Below are 22,573 nucleotides of genomic sequence, written 5' to 3'. Positions count from 1 at the left end.
TATAATTGTTACGTAGAATCTTCATAATTTCTAAAGTTTTTTCTGGGTAAAACTTATTTTGTAAATATTTTTGACTGAAAGAAGTTAGACTTTGAATGTTTTAAAAAAATAAATCAATAAAGTGAAAATTTTTCCATCCAGCTTTAAGTAAGCTTTATTTTTCATAAAATCGTAAATAATGTTTAAAAAATACCACAAATAGCTAGTGAAAAAAGTTAACAATGCTGACAATATGTTGTTTTTCAGAAATCTAAAAAATGCGAAAAAGCAGATTCAACTAGTAGTCCTAAGGTATCAGTTGATGAAAGAATACAATTAAGCGTTTTTTATTTTGGCTTAAATCTTAGCTTTAGCTGAAAATTGATTTTGATCTTTTCGTTGTTTTCGAAGTATTGATTTTTTATATTTTCGGCCTTATTTGGTTTTTTACTCTGTAATTCACTGATGATAATCTAAAAATGTATATTTTTTCGACAGCTATCATCATTTTTTTACTACTGTAAATATTTTAAAAGAAATATAATTCGAGAAAATACAAAATATACCAAAAAAATATATAAAATAAATGACGTGCAAAATATGCAGAATATACGAGGGCAAGATGAAAATTTCTCGGTTTGGTAATAAAAAAACCATGTTGTTTTTTTTTTAAATGCAAATATTTCTTAATGTAGTATCCCTTTGGTTTAATATACTTTAAATGATTCTGAAAATCTCGGATTCTGTCTGAAGGTCTATAAAAATTCCATTTATTACTACTAGTATTCTTTCAGTTGACTTAAGACGTTTTCTAACCACAGTTTTTTATTTAGGAGTATATGAAAGAAGGTAGTACAATCCAGCCACATTTTTTTAAATTTGCTAGTGGTAGCTATGAATGGGTTAGGCCAAGAACTCAGTGTTTTTTCCTGGTCCAGCAAGAAATTTAGATCCCATTAAGCTTATTTTTATTATTCAAAACTAGGAAAATACTAGGAAACAAAAACATGCTGTCTATCGTAAGCATTAAAATTGGCCTGAACAAGCGTTATTTTTTTTTTGTACAATGTATTGTTCGAAATCCTTATCTCAATTATAAGCAGATATAATCATAGAGGATTTCGAACAACACATTATACACTAACAATACACACAACCCACAGTATGGTGGAGATATGTAGATAATATCAACCCACACCAATAGATATTTAAATTACCAGTCCAACCACAACATAAACGTCAAAAAAGAAATTATCAAATCATTATTTGATGGAGCCCGAAGCACCTGCTCTAATGAAAATGCATTTCAGAAAGAAAAAACCTTTTAACAAAGGTTTTGAAAAAAAAAATGACTACCCATTGTCATTTATAAACAAGGAATTCCACAAGATTGACGAAAAGGAATAAAACACAACAAGCAATCCAGAAACACTCAAAAGAGGGACCCAAAGATGAAAATTATACCATATGTAAATATGCTAGGGCTTATCAGAAAAATTGAAAGGATTAGGTAACAAGTACATCACAACAACATTCAAAACAACCCAAACACTGAGACCTATCCTCTCCGAATCCAAACTCAACAACACATAAGAAAGATTAAAAAAATTGCATGTATAAAATAGCTTGTGAATGCAACAATTTCTACGTCGGAGAAACCGCTAGACCACTAAGTGTCAGAATAAACGAGCATGAAATATACATCAAGAACAGAGACTTTTACAAATCCCAGATATGCAAACATGCCTGGGACAACGAGCACAGAGTACAATGGAAAGATGCATCAATAATCATGAAAGAAACAGGCATGAAGAAAAGAAAAGAAAAAGAGAAAAGTCAAAGAAGCAGCTGTCATCCTACTTAATGTAGAAAAATGTGTAGCAAACCCATCAGCATAATGTAGCAGGCTTTGGTTACCAATACTACAAGAAGAAGTCAATAACAAGAATATACCAACAATATTTCGCCCTAACTCGTAATAAAATGGACACGGACACAAAAAGAGATAGCCCAGTGGAGGGCTTAGAAATAAGTCTACAAATAAAAATATAAAAGATGAGCAGAAAGATGACTCCGATACGGCGACTTTGGCAGAACTTTCTTTTGTTGTGAGAAGGTTTGATTTCACCTTGATACGAGACCGGGTATGCCAAGACAAAATAAAAGATCTATCGGGTATGGCGACGAGCTTATATAGCTATAGCAGATCTACCGAAGTCTCGAGGACTTACATAATAGTTAATAGAAGATGTACAATATGCTAGTTGCCTGTAGTATAACCAGGGTAAAACATACAACTTACAAAGAAGAAAAAGGTACAAGAAAACATAAGTGAATTAAGAATAGAAAATTAAAGTAAACTAATAGGGGATAGAAAAAATAGGCGAAGGCACACTAATCGTTGTGAAGATACAAGAAAATCAAAGTTAATCTAGTTTTGTTAAATAGAAAATGTTAGTTCTATGCTATTAGAACAGTTTTCATTTTTAAAGTAATATGAGCTTATACATTAAGAAAATAGATATTTTTATTGGTCAAATATATAATTCACTCTTAGTCCATAAAATGTTGATTTAAAATACTTTTTAAAATAAGTGTAGACACAACTAATCTAGTTAGTTTTTGTCAGACTCGTTATCTATTTTACTATTACAAATTTGTTTCAAACATCAAAAGTTAGTGGATTATATCAGAAAATTTCTGAGTTCATTCTTAGAAGTGAATTATAGAGTAAAATTACAAATAAGTATTTTGAGGAATATTTTTCTTTCCATTTTAATATATTTTGAGACATATTTTGCATTGCTTCTAATATTCTATTAATAGTAATGGAGTACTATATATTTAAAATATGTAAAATAAAAAGATAAAATCTATGGTCTTACTGTGATACACACTGAAATAATTTTGTAAAAAAGTTCAAGTTAAGCTTACTTAGCTAACTAAGCTTAGGACGGTTAAAACTTTATTTTGATTATTTTTTATATTTCTAAGGCTTTAAGCAAAACTGGGTGCTTTGTAGCTTCTAATGATGCAAAATCAAATTCTGTAAAACAAATATCAACATATAGCTGTTGGAGAGAGGGGTTGTGGGAGACATACGGATTTTTTTCAAGTTGTTCCTGTAACTTGTAAGGGGTTCCTAATGGTTTAAATATGGATCGATAAGGTAACGAAGTTTAAAAAAATGGAAAAGGTGGTTTTGAATACAATTAAAATAAGTGAATTGCAGTATCTGGGTGTTGTTTTGAGATGAGGGAGTGTTGCTGCAGATCATTATACAGGGAAACATACTGGGCAGAAGAAAAACATGAAAACGACGTATATTACGACTAAATAATTTAAGACAATGATACAACTGTAACTCTGTTATGTTGTTTAGAGTAGCAGCTTCAAAGGTGAACATAGCCGTAATGATAGCGAACCTTCTTAAAGGAGACGAATAGTATAAATAAGAATCATGACCCATAATCTCATATGAAATATCGTCTAATATATCGCATTGATTATCTCTATATGAATATTTTCATAGGAATATTATGCTCCATAATAATTCCGGAAAAGAATTAAAGTAGCAAAAGACCGGTGGCTAAAAGAATGCTGTTTAGAAATTGAGAAACTGGAACAACGACATTACAGCTTCCATGTGCATAAAAAAGTTAACAGGCAAAAGCAGAATTTGCAGGCAAAATATATTACAAGACTCTGGTGGTAGAATTTTAAGTGATATTAACGAGCGCTGTACCGAATGGGAAAATTACATAATAGAATTATTTAAAGATGACCACAGAATCTACCAAGAAATAACATCTCACCGAGATACTGCTCCACCGACTCTAATCTTAGAAGTTCAGAAGGCCATTAACCAAGCGAAACGAAGAAAGGAATCTGGTCCTGACGAAATACTTGCAGAATTGTTACAACTATTAGATGATGGGAGTGTTGCGATTATCATCTCCTTCTTTAACAAGATATACAGCAACGGTAAATTACCAGACAACTGGTTAGAATCAATATTTATAACTATTCCCAAGAAAAGAAATGCCAGACAGTGTAGCGACTATCGACTTATCAGTTTAATGAGTCACACGCTCAAACTTTTTATGAAAATATTGCATTGTCGCATATATAAACTTTGTGAGAGGATAACTGATGATGAGCAGTTTTAGAAAAAATATTTACATATGTTTTATAGATGTCGAAAAAGCCTTTGATAAAGTACCACATACACTACAATTTTAATGCTTGGACTCAGTTGGTCTGGATACGTATGTCATAAGATTGCTCAAAACTCTTTACTACAAACAGACCGCTTGTATTAAGGTGGATCAAGAGGTTTCGGCTAAGCTTCTATTAAGCGTGATGTCAGACAGGGATGTGTTATATCACCGATCTTGTTTAATGCCTACACTGAACCAGTTTTTGAGATAGCGTTAAATAATCGTCGTTAAAATCTGTGGTGAAATTAATAATAACATCAGATACGCAGATGACACCGCCATAATGGCAGACAGTCTAGAAGACTTCAAATCCTGTTGAACGCTGTAAATAACGAATGGACTGAAAAGGGCATCAACAAGGACAATCAACGCAAAGAAAATAAAACGGATGGTGGTCAGAAAAATTAATATCGAAGACTCGGTACTAAAATTAGATAACAAACTCCTGGAAAGGGTGGAACTATTTAGATACCTGGGTAGTTGGATTGACTGCAGCCTTGAAAGTGACAGAGCAAATTTCGAACAGAATAGAACTTGCACGAAAAAGCTTTATTAACTGACCTTCTGTATTGTGCAGTAAAAGTCTGTCTATCATTTACGACACGTCTAAGAGTATTGAAGTGCTACGTCTAGTCCGCTTTGTTCTATGGATGTGAAACCTGGGCAACAAAAATAAAAAATCTTAATAAATTAGAATCGTTCGAGTTGTGGTGTTACCGTCTCATGCTCAGAATCCCGTGGACAGCACACATATCTAACGAACGTGTGCTAGAGACTATACACAAAGAGCGAGAATTGATCTATCACACCTATCACACATGTGAGATTCGCACTCATTAGTTTTCTCGCTTTTCATAACGCATGTGCGATTAATACATATATATCGCCATCTTGTGGAAATTGAAAAATCGGAACATTAAAAGGGAGTTAGATAATCCAAATAAAACAGTGTCGTCATATACGACACAGAAAGGAGTGAGTGATATTAGCAGCCGATGATAAATTTCCACAACTACCACAAAGACTTGACATATCAATAATGATGAGTCGAATGTCGTTATCTGGCAATCTTTTCCACCAATGGAAGTTTTTGAATTATTCAACATTCGAATATATACGAACAGTTTAGTTTCTTAAATATATCCCCCGGTTGATTAAACAGGTTTAGATATATTGTATCTCCCTGAGTTCGCGACTTAATTTAATTAGTACTGTTATTCCCAGATATTTATTTCAGTTGAAGCATTCTTATATATGTCTTCTGAAAACTGTATGTCTATAATTTAGCACAAAGCATTCATTGCAATCTCTTTATACACAATTTAATATTTTCTCTAAGTGAGGGAGGATAGTCCCATATTAAAAATAAAAAGCATACATAATATAGTAATACCGTCAGAAAAAAACGATAAAACAGTTGATAAAGAAATTTTTACAGAATTCAATTTAGAATGATACATAGCATAAAAAGCCGCCATATCTGTATATAGCTCACATATTTTTACCATTACTGTTAATACCAATAGAGATTTTAGAGTTAAAGTAATCTGCAAGTTTGGTTTTTGTTGTGCAAATGCATGTTTCATTTACGAATCAGATTTCTTTTGAATGTTCCAATCAATTCAACTTCCAATGCAACTAAAGCGTACAGAATATCTGGATATCTGAGTGGCTATATTTGGAGAAATCAGTTCTTATCAACAAAAGTTAAAACCAGAATAAATAAAGCTGTGGTTAGACCAGTAATGACCTACACTGTTGAAAGCTGTGCAACAGATGCAAACCTAACGCAAAAACTATTAGAAACAACAGAAATGAGAGTACTTTGTAGAATAATAAATAAAAAATTAAGAGACACAGTACGACGCATCAAAGATGTAAAAGGCACTTATAAAATCGAAATAATAAACAGGTAGACAAGAACAGAAAAAATAGCCAAAGATAAATAACCAGCTGAAGGAGATCGACGGAAAGACCAGAAAGCTATGGATAGGCAAATCTCTGAAACGAGAAACCTGAAACCAAGGAATAACCCGAAGGATTACCAGGCATATATAGAAAACAGTAATAAGACAATCCAATATGCAAGTTTCTGGATATATTATAAGCGTTTCCTACTACGTCAACTTTTGACCGATAAGCGCAAAAGAAATGTCATTGCACGTCATATTTCTCCTTTTGCCAAATTTAGAATGTGGCGAACGGGCTAGTATTATTCAAAGTTTATTAGCAGCCTACACACGTTACGATAAAATTTGCATGATTGTTGAAATAAACTTGTAGAACTCTTTTGGCATCATGTTCTCATTTATTTATGACGTCATCACTGTATCACGTGAAACGATAATTGTTTTGCGATTATTATAATTTCATACTACCACAATTTTTGATTATATGTTACCAAGCAGGGACTTACTGTTTTTTGTTGCAGTTTTTTTTTACCAAACAACCAATGGTTTGCTTTAACACTGATCTCTACGTCCAAAATTGTACTTATTTAAATTTAGTCTTTGTTTTATATATCAAATTGTTGCACACAGAGCTCGGATGAGGCGCTAAACGTATTGTACCACCCTCGTGACTTCGAAGGTCCCATTTTGTTTTCATTTAACGCCAAAAACTTCTTCGGTAAGAAAAAGGCGTCAGTCAGAGTCGAAAATGGAGAGTGGTCCAACAAATTCTCGGTGGATGTGGCTGGGTCTTCCGGTTTTGTGAACTGCAAGTGGAACGAACACACATACCAGGTAAGTTATCAAAAACATTGTTATACGAATTGTGCATACAAAAAAGGTTTAATATCTGCATGATTCGCCATGGGATAACACTTAAACTAGGGTATTATTGAAATTGACAAAATGCAGGTTCTTTTCAATATTAAATAATTAAGAGAGAAATAATAAGTCCATCATTTAATCCTGAGGATTCAATTGAATGTAAAAATTAATTAAACTCAGCAGGAGCTTACATTATTTTAATTTGCTTTGTCTGGTCTCCATGACGTTGGCAATCATTCTGGCAAATTATTTCGATCCTGCAAAAATTTAAAGAGTGTTGGTCGACAATACGGATACCAATCCAGTCACGAATGGTCTTTAGCCATGATGCTTGTTTTCTACCTACTCTTCGTCCTTATATCTTACCCTGCAGTATTAGACACGATACTTTCTACCTAGAAGAAATTTTAGGACATTTTATGATTGTTAAGGGTTCCCGAATAGTATTAACCCTTTGTATGACTTCATCAAGAGGAGCATTTATGAAACTTATCTAAACTGAACTTACAACTAAGAATCAAGTTCCTAAAATTTTATGTGTATCCTGTATTACTATATGGATGTGAAACCTGGATAATGAAGGTTAATATGATAACCAAATTATAAACCGTCGAGATGTGGTCATATCTTAGAGTGCTCAAAATATCATGGGTTCAACGCATTTCAAACAGAATAAGCCAAGGCGAAGGTGACATGACGAAGATGATAAAAAAAGAGAAAACTTGAATATCTGGGGCTTTTAATGAGAGGTAGCAGATGCTGGATACTGCAATTCATACTCAACGGAAAGATCGAGGGAAAAAGAGGAATTGGTAGAAAGAACTATTCATGGCTCCGAAATCTTCGTCAACAGACTGACTCATCAGCAGATGAATTGTTACATGCCGCGCAAGATCGAGAACAATATCGGCAAATAGTCATGGAAGCTATCCACACCTAACTGATCCCTTGTTTGATCGCTTTTTCACCTATGGTGTCCGTAGCATTATTCTGTGATCTGACATCTCTAGAGCCTCTAGCCGATATATAGTAACTACTTTTTCAGACAGAGTCCACATTTCAGTGCAACATTAACCATCTTCTGGCATAACTGATTGATGTTACCATTGCAGAAGATAGATTTCGTTTTAATGAAGGTTGGGCGTGATCACTCAATTCTGTCTTATTTACCTATCGGGATTCATTTGCTCCGTAAAATAACTTCTAAAATATTTTAAAAATCACTTTCAATTGGTTTTCTTTGGAGGCATAAGTTTGCATCAGGATGTGAATTTCATAGTTCAGCAGATACGCGAACTTTTGCAGATATCGTATAAAATTATAGTGTAATTTGCTTATCTGATATCATTTGATCAGTTCTCCGTTTATTTTTATGGCCCAAGATTGGTCTTCTACGGCTTCTTTAAAAAGTTTATCAGAATATAAATTAAAGAGTAATGGAGATAAACACTGCCACCATTGTCTCACTCCGTGTTCTATTTGGCATTTCTTATTTTTACGGAATAATTGCCAACTTTTACATTGGTTTTCTAGATTAAAATAGTCGATTCAAAACCTTGTATTTTCTAGATCGGAGTCCAGAACAGCCTGACTCACAACGGTTTAACCAAACAGATAACTTTCATTCCGTACTACGTGATCATCAACGAAGCACCGTACGCCATAGAATGCCAAGAAAATAACAGACCAGCAGACCATTGGGTCACAGTGGAACCAAAATCATGCACAGCCTTGTGGCCAAAGAGCGAAACACAAGACAAGTTAATGAAGATTAGGGTTAAAGGCACCCAAGATCCTTCAGCGCCCTTCCTCTACACCGAGAGCCATAACACATTACTCAGGCTTAACAACAAAGTAAGTAATTGCCGATTTAGTTTTTCATGTTTTTTATCAATCCGCTTGATTTTAGTACGGTGGTGTCAACGTAGATATACAGTTGACTGAAGGTGCTGTTTATATCAATTTGGCACCTTATGAAGATGGTTCTGCTCCTGCTTTGTTAGTCAACTACTCTAATTATACTATCAGCTATTGGGAAAAGGATTCGGTTCAAAAGAGGTGAGTAAAACAATTTTTATTTATTATTTTGAATAAAAAAAAGCATTGATATACTTTTACATACATAAATTCATTTAGGGCCACTATTGGCAGAAACGCCGAAGACAAGGTTCTTATGGGCCATACCGCGATGTACCAAAGCCATAAAATATCTAATGGTATCAAAGTTTCAATATTTTGATGAATCCCATCAGGTGAAAGCTACACCCTAAATTTTTTAAATAGCAAAAGGTACTTCCTTTGGAAAGTTGTAAAAATCTGATTCCAAAATATATTACACTAATAATTTTTGCTTATTTAAACTGATTAAATAGTCAAAATTAACCTGTTTTTGTTTGTAAAAATTATTTTATTTGAATGGCCACGTTCACCGTCAGAATTTCAAGTACTGGTGTGATACAAATCCCCGTTTGTTTCGTGAAGGTCATACACAATTTCCGGCAAAGTTAAATGTATTGGCAGGTACATTGGACAATTGTCTTGTGGGTCCAATATTCATTGAAAATTTATATGGCCAAAAATACTTCAATATGTTGGGGAATGAAACAATAGCTGTAATACCGACATAATCACAAATCACTCACAAGGTTTTCACTAAAACCCAATTAGTAAGACGCTGCTTTGTCTCATTATGCACGCAGGGCCCGAAAGTATTTAAACAAGATTTTTCTCGGACGATGCGGGCCCATAGTGACCACTTAGAGTACCGGATCGTATCCCATTAGATTTTTTCTTGTGGGATTACCTAAAGTTCAAGGTATAACAGAAAAATCCACAAAAATTTGCTGATCTACGTCAGAGTTTCACAAGAATAACAACATACCTAGAGAAATGTTACATAATGTTGGAGAAGAAACAAAATATAAGTTATACTGTCAGCAGGAATGTTTACTATTTAATCAGTTAATAAATAAGCAAAAATTATTAGTGTACTATATATTTGGAATCAGATTTTGATTTTATACAAACGAAGTGTCACATGATCCTCTTTGGTATTTAAAAAAATGAGTTTGCGACGGTCACCTGATGGGGTTACATCTAAATACCGAAACTTTGATACCGTTAGATATTAGAAGTTTTAAAATAGACGTTTCTGAGTGATTTTGTTTTATATTTAAACTAAACGAGTTTACAGAGGGGTAAGACCGTGTTGTCTCACTATATATAGAAATACCAAACGAAAATAGTTTCGAAACCAAGAATTTTATCTACAAAAAGTGACAAAAAATAATAAAATACGAAATCTACACCACGTGTAGTGGTGAATTATACATATGTTATCAGCAAACGCTATGTTGCAATATTAGAAGTATAGCAGAAGAACGTTGTTCGCAATTGTGTAGCAAGTGAACGCTGCGCTCTCTGGTTTGGTGGCTTTGACTAGTCCTCAGGTGTAGGTACGTTCCTGTCGTAATATAAAATGCACAATGAGGGACTCACGTGAGACAAATATAAAAGAGAATTAATTTACCATATTTATCAACATATAAACAGTTGAATTGACTATGCTTGACTATCAAAATAAAAATATTAATTATGCAGAATTAGTTATTTAAATAAATAAATAAATACTGCATCTTATAGTTTTGACTTGTCTTCAGAAAGCTGCTTGCTGAAACTGATATTATTTCATGTATTCATGTTAAACGTGCATGCTTCTTGCATGATGTTATATTTGATGGTTGATTTTAAACGAAAGTGGATGTTAACCTAACACGTCTTACATGTTGGATTTCTAGGAAAGAACTAGAGTCCAAGAAAGAATTATAAAACGAAGCAGCCTAAATTAGTTTTGGCAATCTTTGAAAACGTGGATATTCTTGCCTTGCGAATATATTGAAGAATGAACAAAGATTTATAATTATAAAATTCAGTATTAAAGAGCACGAGCAAGGACATTTATCGTTATCATCATCATCAGTGGCATTACAGCTCGTTATGAGCCAACGCCTTCTCCAGAACAATCCTCCATTCGCCCATGTCTTTGGCAATTCTTTTCATTGTTTTAACTTCAATAGATTTTACATCATTCCCGAAGTTATCTTGATAGCTACGTCTCGGTCTTCCTCTTGCTCGTTGTCTCATCGGCCCTCTTCTATCAAAATCTTCTTTGACTGTTGGGTCTTCTTCTCGCCTTATTACATTCCCTATCCATCTGACGTGCTACCATAATGAATTTTACAACGTCACAAGAAAATAGCTACAGAATAAGGTCAGATTCCCTAAACTTTTTATACAACTAAAAGTTGTAACGCTTGCGCTATAAACTTTGCTCTTTTGTGAAAGTAACCACGTTTCTACTCCATATGTTAGTACTGGCCTTATTAGTGTTTTATTATTACTTTTCTGGGTAGTTTTGAGGCCATCTGTCTTCTCAAGCCATAGTAACACAAGTATTCTTTTAATTTCTTCGGTGATGTTGTTAACTTTAACATATCAATATAAATGGAGAGAAGCTCAGTCATTTGAGATTTGCAGATGACATCGTCCTTATAGTCGAGCGTATCGATGATGCAATAATAATGTTTGAATAATTATATCACGTTTCCTTGGAGGTCGGACTAAAGATTAATATGAACAAGAAGCAAATAATGACTAATATGGTGCTAAATCGAAATATTGCTGTTGATAGAAGGGATATTGTGCAGACTACATCGTATAAGTACCTAGGACATGAAATTCAGTTGGGCAGAGATAACCAGACATGTGAGCTCCCACGTCGCATAGGATTAGCCTGGGCATCTTCTTCAGTGCCTTATCCGGTCCGGATGTTGGCGATCATCAAGGCTATCATGGTTTTGTTGACTGCTATGCGAAACAGCTTCGCTGAGGTCATCCCAAACCATTGTCGGAGATTTTTCAACCACGAGATACGGCGTCCCGGTCCTCTTCTGCCAAATACTTTACCCTGCATAACGAGTTGAAGAATTCGATATTTTTCTTCGTTCCGCATCACGTGGCCGGGGTACTCAAGCTTACGTTGTTTAATTAAATTAAGCGCTTCTTTTTCTTTTGTCATGCGCTGTAGGACCTCAACGTTGGTGACATGGTCCACATAAGATATTTTTAGTATCCTTCTGTATATCCACATCTCGAAGGCTTCGATTCGTTTTTCAGTGGTTTGCGTCAGTGTCCAGGCTTGGGCAGCGTTTGGTAAATTAAACTATGTATTTAAATCGGATCTACCTATGTGCCTCAAAAAGAAAATCTTTGACCAATGTGTGTTACCTGTACTCACTTATGGAGCGGAAACATTAACACTTACAAAAAAGGTAGATAATAAGATTCGCCTGACTCAGGTGGCTATGGAGCGCCAGATGTTGGGTGTCTCTCTGAGAGACCGAATCCCAAACGAAGAAATACGTCGTAGAACAAAAATAACAGACACTATCGAAAAAATCGCGTCGTTAAAATGGAATTGGACAGGACACGTCGCCAGATTATCAGACAACCGATGGACGAAACGTATTTTAGAATGGTGACCAAGGAAAGAAGCAATACTGAGCAGAGGACGCCCACCAACTAGATGGACTGACGACCTGAAGCGTGTTAGCAATAACTGGATGCAAGCCGCAAAAGACAGAGACAGATGGAAAGAGCTGAGGGAGACCTATGGCGTGAGTGGAAGCATACAGGTTGATGATGTTGATGACGATGATGTTGTTAGCTTTAATCAACAGCGAGCCTAGGAGTATGAAGATATCCACGCCTTCCAGTTCTAAATCGTCAATTTTTATTCTTATAGGTGTTTTAGCATAATACAACACAAAAATTTGGTCTTGTGGGCATTTATATTTAGTCCCATTCTCAGTGCAGAAGCCCTTAACGACCGGAATGCGTCGATCATAGACTCTGTGGACCTAGCCATAATGTTGATGTCATCTGCATATCCGACAACGTGTACAGAATTGTAGAAGATAGTGCCATTCGTATTAATCTAGGATTCTCGAATTACTTTTTCTAGAGTAAGAAGAAGAGACACGAAAGTTCATTTTTGCAATGAAAAGGTCTTAAAAAATCATTCAATAATGTTTAAGGGCATTTTTATACACTGAATATATAATAAATTACTAAATCATATACTTGCAAAATTCGAAAACCACGTGGGTATATAGGTTAGGTTTAAATAAAAATTGAAATAAATCTTATTCGAAAAATAAGAAGAAACAATGAATCTTTGAGAAATAACTTACTCCAAGTTGGTTTGAGTTACAATAGAAAATAAAATATTTTAATCAAAACAACCACTTATAGCAGGGAATCAACCTTACTTTCTAACATGTACCAGAACTGGAGAGAAAACACCTTACTGACAAGTGTTAACAGTTTAACCAACCCAATAAAGTGACAGAAGGTATGCAGGGATTGTATCCTTATGTAATATAAGAAGTAAAGGAGAATCGAATTGAATTAATAGAAAATTAATAATTAAACAGGATATTTAGTTGTAAGAAAATTTGAGCGCCGACTATTTTTAGAAGAAAACTACAAAAACAAAACAGAAAGTTAACAATGTTAACTTTCTCTTGTAATATATTGTTATGATGTAAGTTGTTGACATAAGTGACCAAAATCTAAAAAAAATGGGAATACAATAATTATTTAAGAGCGTAGGCGGAAAATTTCGGGCCAATGCTTTTTAAATGCATTCATTTTTTTCGAATCCTGAGAAAACTAATAAATATTTTTGAAAAATTTAAACGCAGAATGAAAGATTACATTATTGCCGAGGGCCGAAGGTCCCTTAGAATAAACAAAAAGTTTCTTTTGAATGAGATATTTGAAATTAAAAATCACACTTAAATTTCTCTTCTTTTTTACCCCTGTAACTTACTAAAATAAATATTATAGAAGTTTTCAAGGACTTTCGGCCCTCGGTAATAATGTAATCTTTCATTCTGCGTTTAAATTTTTCAAAAATACTTATTAGTTTTCTCAAGATTCGAAAAAATGAATGCATTTAAAAACATTGACCTGAAATTTTACGCCTACGCTCTTAAAGATAATAAACGAACATGTGAGGCTTATAACGTTACAGATGATTAAAGTGTTTTACTTCCCTTATTGTAAATATAATTTCAGTAAAAGCGTAACTGAGTGTAAATTACTTTATTATATCTTAGAACACTGCATCATCTTGAAATTATTAAAACAAATAAATGAGAAATATTAAACATAGTGGAATTACCCCTAATTATACATATTTTGCCGAATATAATATGCCTTATATAAAGAAATATTTCAAAGCTTTTATTGCTCATAATACTTTACGTCCTTACTACTTTACTAATAACGGTTCTGCGTTTTAGAGAATTACCCCCGTCAACTTGTTGCTATTACACATGGGAGAATCCTTCTGGCCCAAGATCCATCGTGTGGGACCGAGGACATAAAAAGGAAATTATTAATGATCTACGTAAAGATATGTATGGCGAATTCACACCTGAAGATGGCGTTTACATCTGCTGGACTTCTTTCTTGGATGGAATGCAGAGGGTGCTCCTCTTCACTGAAGATAGGGCTCTGGCAGAAGGAGCTCAAGCCAGTAATATTCTAGAGGTCATTCAGCAGGAAATAACGGTCTCGATACATGGAATTGGTTTGTCGCTTGTTAATAACCAAGCGAGACAGGAAATTATGTACCTTGGAATTGCTAGTTCAGGTATGATAGTTTTATTATTAATTTAAATTATTGATTATCAAAATTATTTTATCTTCATATCATTTTTATAACTTTTCACCTTTAACTAATATATTAATTTTTCATTTTCTATCTACTTTTCATTTTTTATTTTCTTAAACTGCATTAACTATTTGATGTTGTAGAAATCTTAAGCTACGGTTTGTTAGAATAGTGCGCAGCGCACGGCGTACACGTACAGCAGAATCTGTTGTACGCGACTCACGGCAGTTTTGGGTGAGTCGGTTTGTTAGATTAGTTCGCAAAATCTCGCGCTCAAAACAAGTTTAGAAATTAGTTTCACGTTTGTCCTCTAGGTTGTAGGTACGTTTAGAAAAATAAATTTTCGCAAACTTAACGTATTTAATTTTCTTTTAATGCATGATAATGCTCGACCTTTTTAATTTGACGGTATCGAAGGCTTTCTGAAAGTCTACGAAGATAAGTACCAGTGATCTGTTATACTCTATTGATTTTTTTATAAAGGTTTTTACTTTTTTTTACATAGGTGATCGTTTGTTCCGAATTTTAAGCAGAAGCCAGCTTGTTCTCGGGACTGATAGAAATCCAACTGTTTTTTTTTAGTCTTGTCGTAATTATTCGGGTAAACGTTTGATATATGTGGTTCAATAAGTAATTTTATTACTCCAAGAAGAGGAGGAAGAAGAAGAGTTGATGATGTCAAATCTAAATAAAAGAAATAAAAATGTAAACGAAATTTTTTAATGTCGTAATACAGACGGTGCTTTTAAATTAACAGTCGAAAAAAGATCGTTTCAAAATGAGGAAAAATTTCGAGAATATTTTAGGCTTTCCAGAGATTTATTTGGAACTGTCTTACAATTTATAAGGGATGATATTACTAAAAAAACCTACAAGAAAAGACATCACTTAATTATTACAATAATAAAACTATATAAAAATTATAATTTCGGTATAGACGTTTACGCTGTGAGCTCAGCTAAACGTTTGCGTCCAAATCAAATCGCAATTGATTCCAGCGCACACTGTCGACGTACACTGCTATCGCTCTGCGGCCCGCACAACTAAGCAGAACCTAACAAACCGTTATCATAGAGAACCATTCCTTTGATTTTGACGAACGTACGCGGCGTTCGACTGACTGTGAGTTATGCGTCGCTCACTATGCTAACAAACCATAGCTTTATATGTATATGTCTTCTTTTAAGTATAGGAGACTTAATATTTAATGAACAATTTATTTTTATAGTTTTTTGCCTTTTGTTTTTCCTTCCAGTCTTTTTTTATATATACTTCCACTTTATCTCTCCTTAATCCTTGGCCATCCTCTTCCCGTTTTTGTGTCAGTTTTACTTGTAAACGTCTGTTTCTGATTCTGTTAACTGGCATTATCATCATCACATGTCCCAGCCATCCATCGGTTGGGGTTTTCTATTCCGGTCATACTATTCTCTTTGTATAGCTGTTTTAAGTTTTTATGTTGTTCTTCGTTTTCTATTATTTTTAAATATTTTTGCGTAATATGTTCCTAATATTTTATTAATAATTCCTTTAGAGCTTAATATCATCTTATCTTTTAATCAAAACGGCTCTGCCAAAGGCCACTACTGCTGATTTGTATATTCTTCTTCTGAAATTTGTTGTTGTCTTCTCCTTCTTTTTATGTAGACATGACTCTGTCTGTTTTTCAGTGTGCCTCCTGTCAGTTATCGTTCCATCGTTTTCGTGGTCTTCCTACTGATCGTCTTTCTATTGGGGAACCGTATCTTGTCGTCTTTACTACTCTATTTGTTGTCGTTCGGCTTATATGATGGTTCCATTCTACTCTTCTATTTCTTACCAGTTCTTGGTGTTCTCCACCTTGCATCTACGTCGCATATCTGTACTTCTAGCTCTGTCCGATAGTGTCTTACCATCATTTTTTAAAGTGTTTTCATCTCTGCTGTTTCTAACATCCCTATTTGTCCCCTCTGTGTCAAGTCGTGTTTCTGCCGCGTATGTCATTATTGGTCTAATGACTGTTTTGTAAATTATGCCTTTCATTTCTTTCCCGATATTTTTATTACTCCATAATTGTTTCATTCAGGCAACCTACGACTCTGTTTGCATTATTCACTTTATCTTACACTTCTGTTTCGAGCTTTCCATAGCTAGATAATGTGAAGCGTAGATATTTAAACTCCATCATTTGTTCTATTATCTGACCTTCCAGCTCCAATTTACATCTTAGTAAATTTTCTGGCGGTTATATTAAATTGGTGCAGTATACGTTGTAAATCATCTTCACTTTTAGAGATTAGTATTGCATCGTCTGCATAGCAGATTATTTTAAGTTGTTTATCTCCCATTTGGTGACGTGGTGACCATGGTATCATTTTTAGGTCGAACTATAGAGAACTTAGGGAATCTCGCAGTATTATCCCATTGCCAGCTTCAATAGGGTCAGTTAGTTCTTCTACTTTTACTTTTATTGTGTTTTTTTATCAGTACAATGCGTACTCTTGCGTACAATAAGTAAATAACCTTTAAGTTGACCTGGTCAAATGCCTTCTTAAGGTCCACGAAAGATAGATATGCCGGTTTCTTGTATTCTAATGATTTCTCTTTCACTTACTTCATTGTAAATATAGCGTCGGTGCATGATCTTTCCGATCTAAAACCTTGTTGTTCTGCTGCTAATGTTATAATTTCTTTTAGTTTATTTTGTTATCACTTTAGTTGTTAATTTTAGTGTTGTGTTTAATAAATTAATTCCTCTATAATTTTCCGGGTCCGATTTGTTTCCCTTGCTGTGTTGTTGTTTTCTTAAAGAGTCCTTAAAAGAGTGTGGAAATATGCTTTTATACGGGGTTTGTATCCTTCCCTTAAATTGCGTAGATATTTATTTGCTTCATAGCTGTCATATGCTTGAACATTAGAACAGAAAATGAATGAATAATCAAAAATTCTAATGAAAAATGTATTTTAGGTGTAATATGGGAATCCTGCAAATTATCAAGCACCAGATTCAAATTCTTCGACGCCAAGCTCTCTACACAATTAGAAAATGCGTACCAAGCATGTTTACGGGAATCTGAAGTCAATCCTAACGTCAATTGGCACGTACACATCGACGCCAAGACCGAAGTTGACTTCAAGGCCAACATGATGTACAAGCCAACCAAGAAGATAATCAGACGCACATTCCTAACCGGACTTTGGTTGAATATGAAGACCAGTCCCAGCCAAAAACAAATCCACGCCAAGATTAACCGTTTGCAGATTGATAATCAACTATATGACTGTATATTCCCAGTGGTATTGGCACCAGTGCCTCCTCCAAAAAGTGTTACTGCTAATGATGGTAAGTTCGTTTTCTGTACATTGTTTTTCGTACATTTATTTTAGAACGATTTTCAATATATTATCTATATGTTATTGCCTAATAGTTAGTATATACTACAATTTTTCTTAATTTTTTAGGAATCAAACCCTTCATTGAAGTTAGTATTGTCCAGTTATTGATGAAGAACAGTCAGATTCTTCAGTTCAAATACTTTAAAGTTTTAGTTCAAGAATTCCATATTAAATTGGATATGGGCTTCGTAAGTAGCATTTTAGAAATGTTGCAAGAAGACGAGGCATCTGCAGAAACAGAGGTGAGAGATGTTGGATATTTATTGCTTAGGTTTAATATAAAAAAGGGATTTATCTTCGACCAAAATGTATAAGCTCAATGTTTATAGATTTATATCCCTTCAGCAAATCTGTTTTTATTATCTTTAAATCTCGTTTTTTAAATGTGTTTTGTTTTTTTTTTAGAAACAACTCTTCTTGACAGACAAACATCACGTTGAAGAAACCCTCTACGCGCTGGCTTCCACTCAATCTAGTCAAGAACAAAAAAGCTTCTATGATTTACTTCATTTTTCGCCATTTAAAATCCACATTAGTTTCTCTCTAGCTGCAGGATCAAGTTCTTCCAGTCAAAATATATCTACTCCTCCATTAGTACACGCCCTGCTTCAAGGCATAGGTGTCACTCTTACAGACTTAAATGATGTTGTGTTCAAGTGAGTATAACTTAATGTAGAATGGTGGATCGAAAGAAAAAATTACAATAAATGTTATTTTAAAAATTGATAGCAATTTACAGTAAATATTGTAATATTGCACAGTAAACAAAAAATTATGAAATATAAATATAATTTTATATATTTCGATAAAAAATAATTGAACTTGACTTTGAGCCATATTATGTGGCTAGTTGTAAATACTACATAGACGGAATTATTCACAACATGTTTAACTTAACAGTCAAAATGTTACCCATTTGTTCTAATTTTTAACGTGGTAATACTTATTTCTAGGTTTTTCACTGATGATGGGATAACTTTTAAAATTTTTAATAAATTTTATACAATTTTACTAAAGAAGTTTTTACTTCATAGTAAGTTTTTTTACAACTATGGTATAAAGCCAATTACTGGGAATTTCCTTTTTAAATTTCACTATTAATAATATTATCGACACAGTTTGTTTAAATTAACACTATCAATAAGAAAATAAAATGAACCCTACAAAACCAGTAAATCGGTTCGATTCTGTTAAAATACACAAAAAAAAAATGATACTCTTGGAACCACTTAATTTCTAATCAATGCCAAACTAAATCTTACTATGACGACACGGATACAGCCACCAACCACACATTCAACTGCATTGAGCTTATCTTGAAACTGAACAGACCGTATATAAATCATCTTACGTCAAGCTGCGGTGCCACAGTGCAGTGGAGATGGACATAAAATATGGAAAGGTTCTAATTCTATGCAGAGCGTAGTGTTTTTGTATTTATTTTTACATAAAATTATTTTTTTATAAAATTAAATAAAAAAAATATGATAACTACAGTAATTTTCATGACGGATTCTTTATATACGTAAGAACGCATAAATATTGTACTTCAAGTGACTAAAATGATTAGGAGTTCTTATAAAATAGATCTATGTTGGTCGAGCTGCTGATGTCGATTCACCAACTTTGTTAAAAGTTAACATTGTTGCCACAATAGAGATTAATTTTAGCACATTATTTAGTAGACTACGAAAATATTGAGCATATTCTCTAAGTTGTTGATAAAACAATAGAATATATTAATCCTTATCAACATCATCCTTAAAGAATAAGTCTCGGAAAGAAGAATAAATTAACACCTGTAAAGTTGCATGTGATAGTATAGGTAAAGTCAAAGCGATATATCCGAATCATGGCATCTTGCACACACTGATGAAACTGTTTGAATCCGCTGTAATATATACGCATTTTAACAATATCATCAATATAATCTCAAAAAAAAATTATGGAAACATCCTTCGCGATTTTAAATGATCCATCCACCAAAAAATCATTGTCTTACCATATTTTTATCTTTTCCTTGTTTATCCTTATACATGTTAAATATTTTATATTTTTTTTTCAGGTTAGCCTTCTTCGAAAGGAACTTTACTTTCCTTACGCAGAAACAATTGATTAGTGAAGCAACTAGTCATTATGTAGGACAAGCTATAAAACAATTTTATGTGCTAGTTTTGGGATTGGATGTCTTAGGAAACCCATACGGCCTAGTATTAGGTATTACCAAGGGTGTTGAAGATTTGTTTTATGAACCATTCCAGGTGGGTAGAAGTAAAACTTCTAGATCTAGAAACTTCTAGAAATCTAGATCAGATTTCTATGTCACTTTGTCTTTATGTAATTTTATCTTAAACTTGTCTATTTTTATTATTATTCACACGCTAACCAATATCTCAAAAATTGTTCTCGTCTTTAGGGTGCAATCCAGGGACCAGGTGAATTCGTCGAAGGTTTAGCGTTGGGAGTCAAGAGTTTGTTCGGACACACTGTAGGTGGTGCTGCAGGTGCTATGTCAAAGATTACCGGCGCTATGGGCAAAGGTATCGCTGCTCTCACTTTCGACGATGACTTCCAAAGAAAACGAAGAGAAAAGCAGAACAGGAAACCCCAGAACGTACAAGAAGGTTTGGCACGAAGTGGAAAAGGTTTGGTTATGGTAAGTTTTTGTTAGAAACATAAGAAATCGATGGAATCATCTCGTATATCTAGATCTTAACTTAAATTATCTCTTGTAGGGTGTGTATTCTGGTGTAACTGGAGTATTTACAAAACCAGTGGAAGGTGCCAAAGAAGAAGGAGTGGAGGGATTCTTTAAGGGTTTAGGAAAAGGAGCTGTAGGCCTAGTTACCCGTCCGGTTGCTGGTGTCGTGGACTTCGCCAGTGATTCTTTAGATGTAGTCAAAAGAGCAGCCGAAGGTAAGACAAAAAGTTTTTATTAAATAGAGCAATATCTGTTTCCTACCTGAATATTTGTAGACAGTCTATTCGCTCCACATGGAACTCAAAAAGGATTCATAGCTTTGAAAGGAAAGAAAAATGAGCTACTTTGGTGACTTAATAGGAAATGGAAAATATTGGTTATACGATTATACGATAATATTGGCACGATTGGTTATACAAGGGAAGGTGGAAGGAAAAGGAGGACCGGGGAGACGACGTATGTCCTGGTTGAAAAATTTAAAGTAGTGAAGTGGAAAAACAGCAACAAAACTCTTCAGAACTGCTGCAGACAGATAGGCCAAGCTGTAGAGCTTTTTTGGTTTTTAAAATTTAACAGCAAACCGCCTCGACCATGTTTTAAAATTGTTTCATAGAATATAAAAACCAAAATAAAGACGCAAATTACTTATTCCCCGAATGGAAAAATGTAAAAAATCATGATTTTTTGTTTAGATACCATCAGTTGGCTGGTATCTTCCTCAGGACACCCATCAGTTGGCTGGTATCTTCCTCAGGACACCCACATTGTTCTTTATTCAATTGAGGATCAGTATGTTCCTTTAAAGTGAAATCTTTTAACATCGACCTCATGTCACATCAATTTTAGCATATAATTATACATAAGCAAGGGCAGAGGGACAAGTCCATATTACGCCCAAAAACAAAGAAATTACATTACGAACCTACTATTAGAAAAGTAAAAATTACAATTTTGGTTTAAGAAAAACCATATTTTAACTATAATAGAAAATGGTCAGTTTTTAAACGCGTTGGTAGAAGGGGCAGACACAATGTTATCAATTTATGATGTCAGGTTATTCTAGCTCTCAAAAACTCTATTTGGTACAAAGTTCTGTCTTGATCTTGTAGAAAATTTTAAACTAGTGGCCTTGAAACGTTCATCTTATCTGAAAAACATTTCGTCGAGATTTCCGAAATTGAATTTTAATATTTTAAATGTGTCCACGTTGTCGGCGAAGTTCAAAAGAAATTAGGTGAGCCATACCAAGTCTTTCAGCATAAGAAGGTCTTCTCGGTCCCAAAGGAATTCGATTGGCTGTTCTTTGAACGTTTCCAACAAAATTTTGTCTCGAACCAACGTTGGACTAGCGTATTCAAGAATCGATCTTACGCAAACAGTGTAAAGTTTACAGAATGACTGCATTGAAACTCTCGAAAAACGCCTCCGAATAAGATATAGTCTGGAGTTCGACGTTTATAAATAGACGTAATATGGTCTGACCTAGTTAGGCTGCTGTTTACGATAACCCCAAGGTCGTTATACGAGAACACAGAATCCAATGGTTGTCCGTTAACAAAGTACGATACAAGTGGGTTATTTTTACCAATTCGAAGCACTACACCTTTTTAACGCATTTAAGGGCAGTAGTCACTGGGAACATTAAGTTAAGATAGAGTCCAAGTCCATTTGGAGGGTTAGCTGGTTTGTGATTGGACTGGCATATATTTTTGTGTCATCAGCATAGAACGATGTTTTACTGGAAACACAATCAGGAACATCGCTGGTATAAACCGTAAAAAGT

General features: G+C 34.1%; 1 protein-coding gene across 3 annotated transcripts in view; it reads left to right on the top strand.

Moving 5' to 3' along the window:
- Vps13 (vacuolar protein sorting 13C) overlaps nucleotides 1–22,573 on the top strand; it is an 87,891-nt gene that overhangs the window by 60,555 nt on the left and 4,763 nt on the right. The window contains exons 30-40 of one of the 3 annotated variants that reach the window (XM_072541858.1): nucleotides 247–291; nucleotides 6,740–6,943; nucleotides 8,543–8,827; nucleotides 8,883–9,031; nucleotides 14,341–14,693; nucleotides 17,662–18,036; nucleotides 18,156–18,331; nucleotides 18,495–18,745; nucleotides 20,155–20,350; nucleotides 20,506–20,745; nucleotides 20,825–21,005. In XM_072541858.1, coding sequence (XP_072397959.1) covers nucleotides 247–291; nucleotides 6,740–6,943; nucleotides 8,543–8,827; nucleotides 8,883–9,031; nucleotides 14,341–14,693; nucleotides 17,662–18,036; nucleotides 18,156–18,331; nucleotides 18,495–18,745; nucleotides 20,155–20,350; nucleotides 20,506–20,745; nucleotides 20,825–21,005 — 2,455 coding nt within the window. Of the gene's footprint in view, nucleotides 1–246; nucleotides 292–6,706; nucleotides 6,944–8,542; nucleotides 8,828–8,882; nucleotides 9,032–14,340; nucleotides 14,694–17,661; nucleotides 18,037–18,155; nucleotides 18,332–18,494; nucleotides 18,746–20,154; nucleotides 20,351–20,505; nucleotides 20,746–20,824; nucleotides 21,006–22,573 lie in introns of all 3 variants that reach the window. The other 2 variants (XM_072541869.1, XM_072541865.1) reach the window with 2 other exon arrangements.

This window comes from Diabrotica undecimpunctata, chromosome 1 (genome assembly GCF_040954645.1).
Source record: "Diabrotica undecimpunctata isolate CICGRU chromosome 1, icDiaUnde3, whole genome shotgun sequence".
Taxonomy (NCBI): Eukaryota; Metazoa; Arthropoda; class Insecta; order Coleoptera; family Chrysomelidae; genus Diabrotica; species Diabrotica undecimpunctata.
This window is presented reverse-complemented; position numbering and strand designations above follow the sequence as displayed.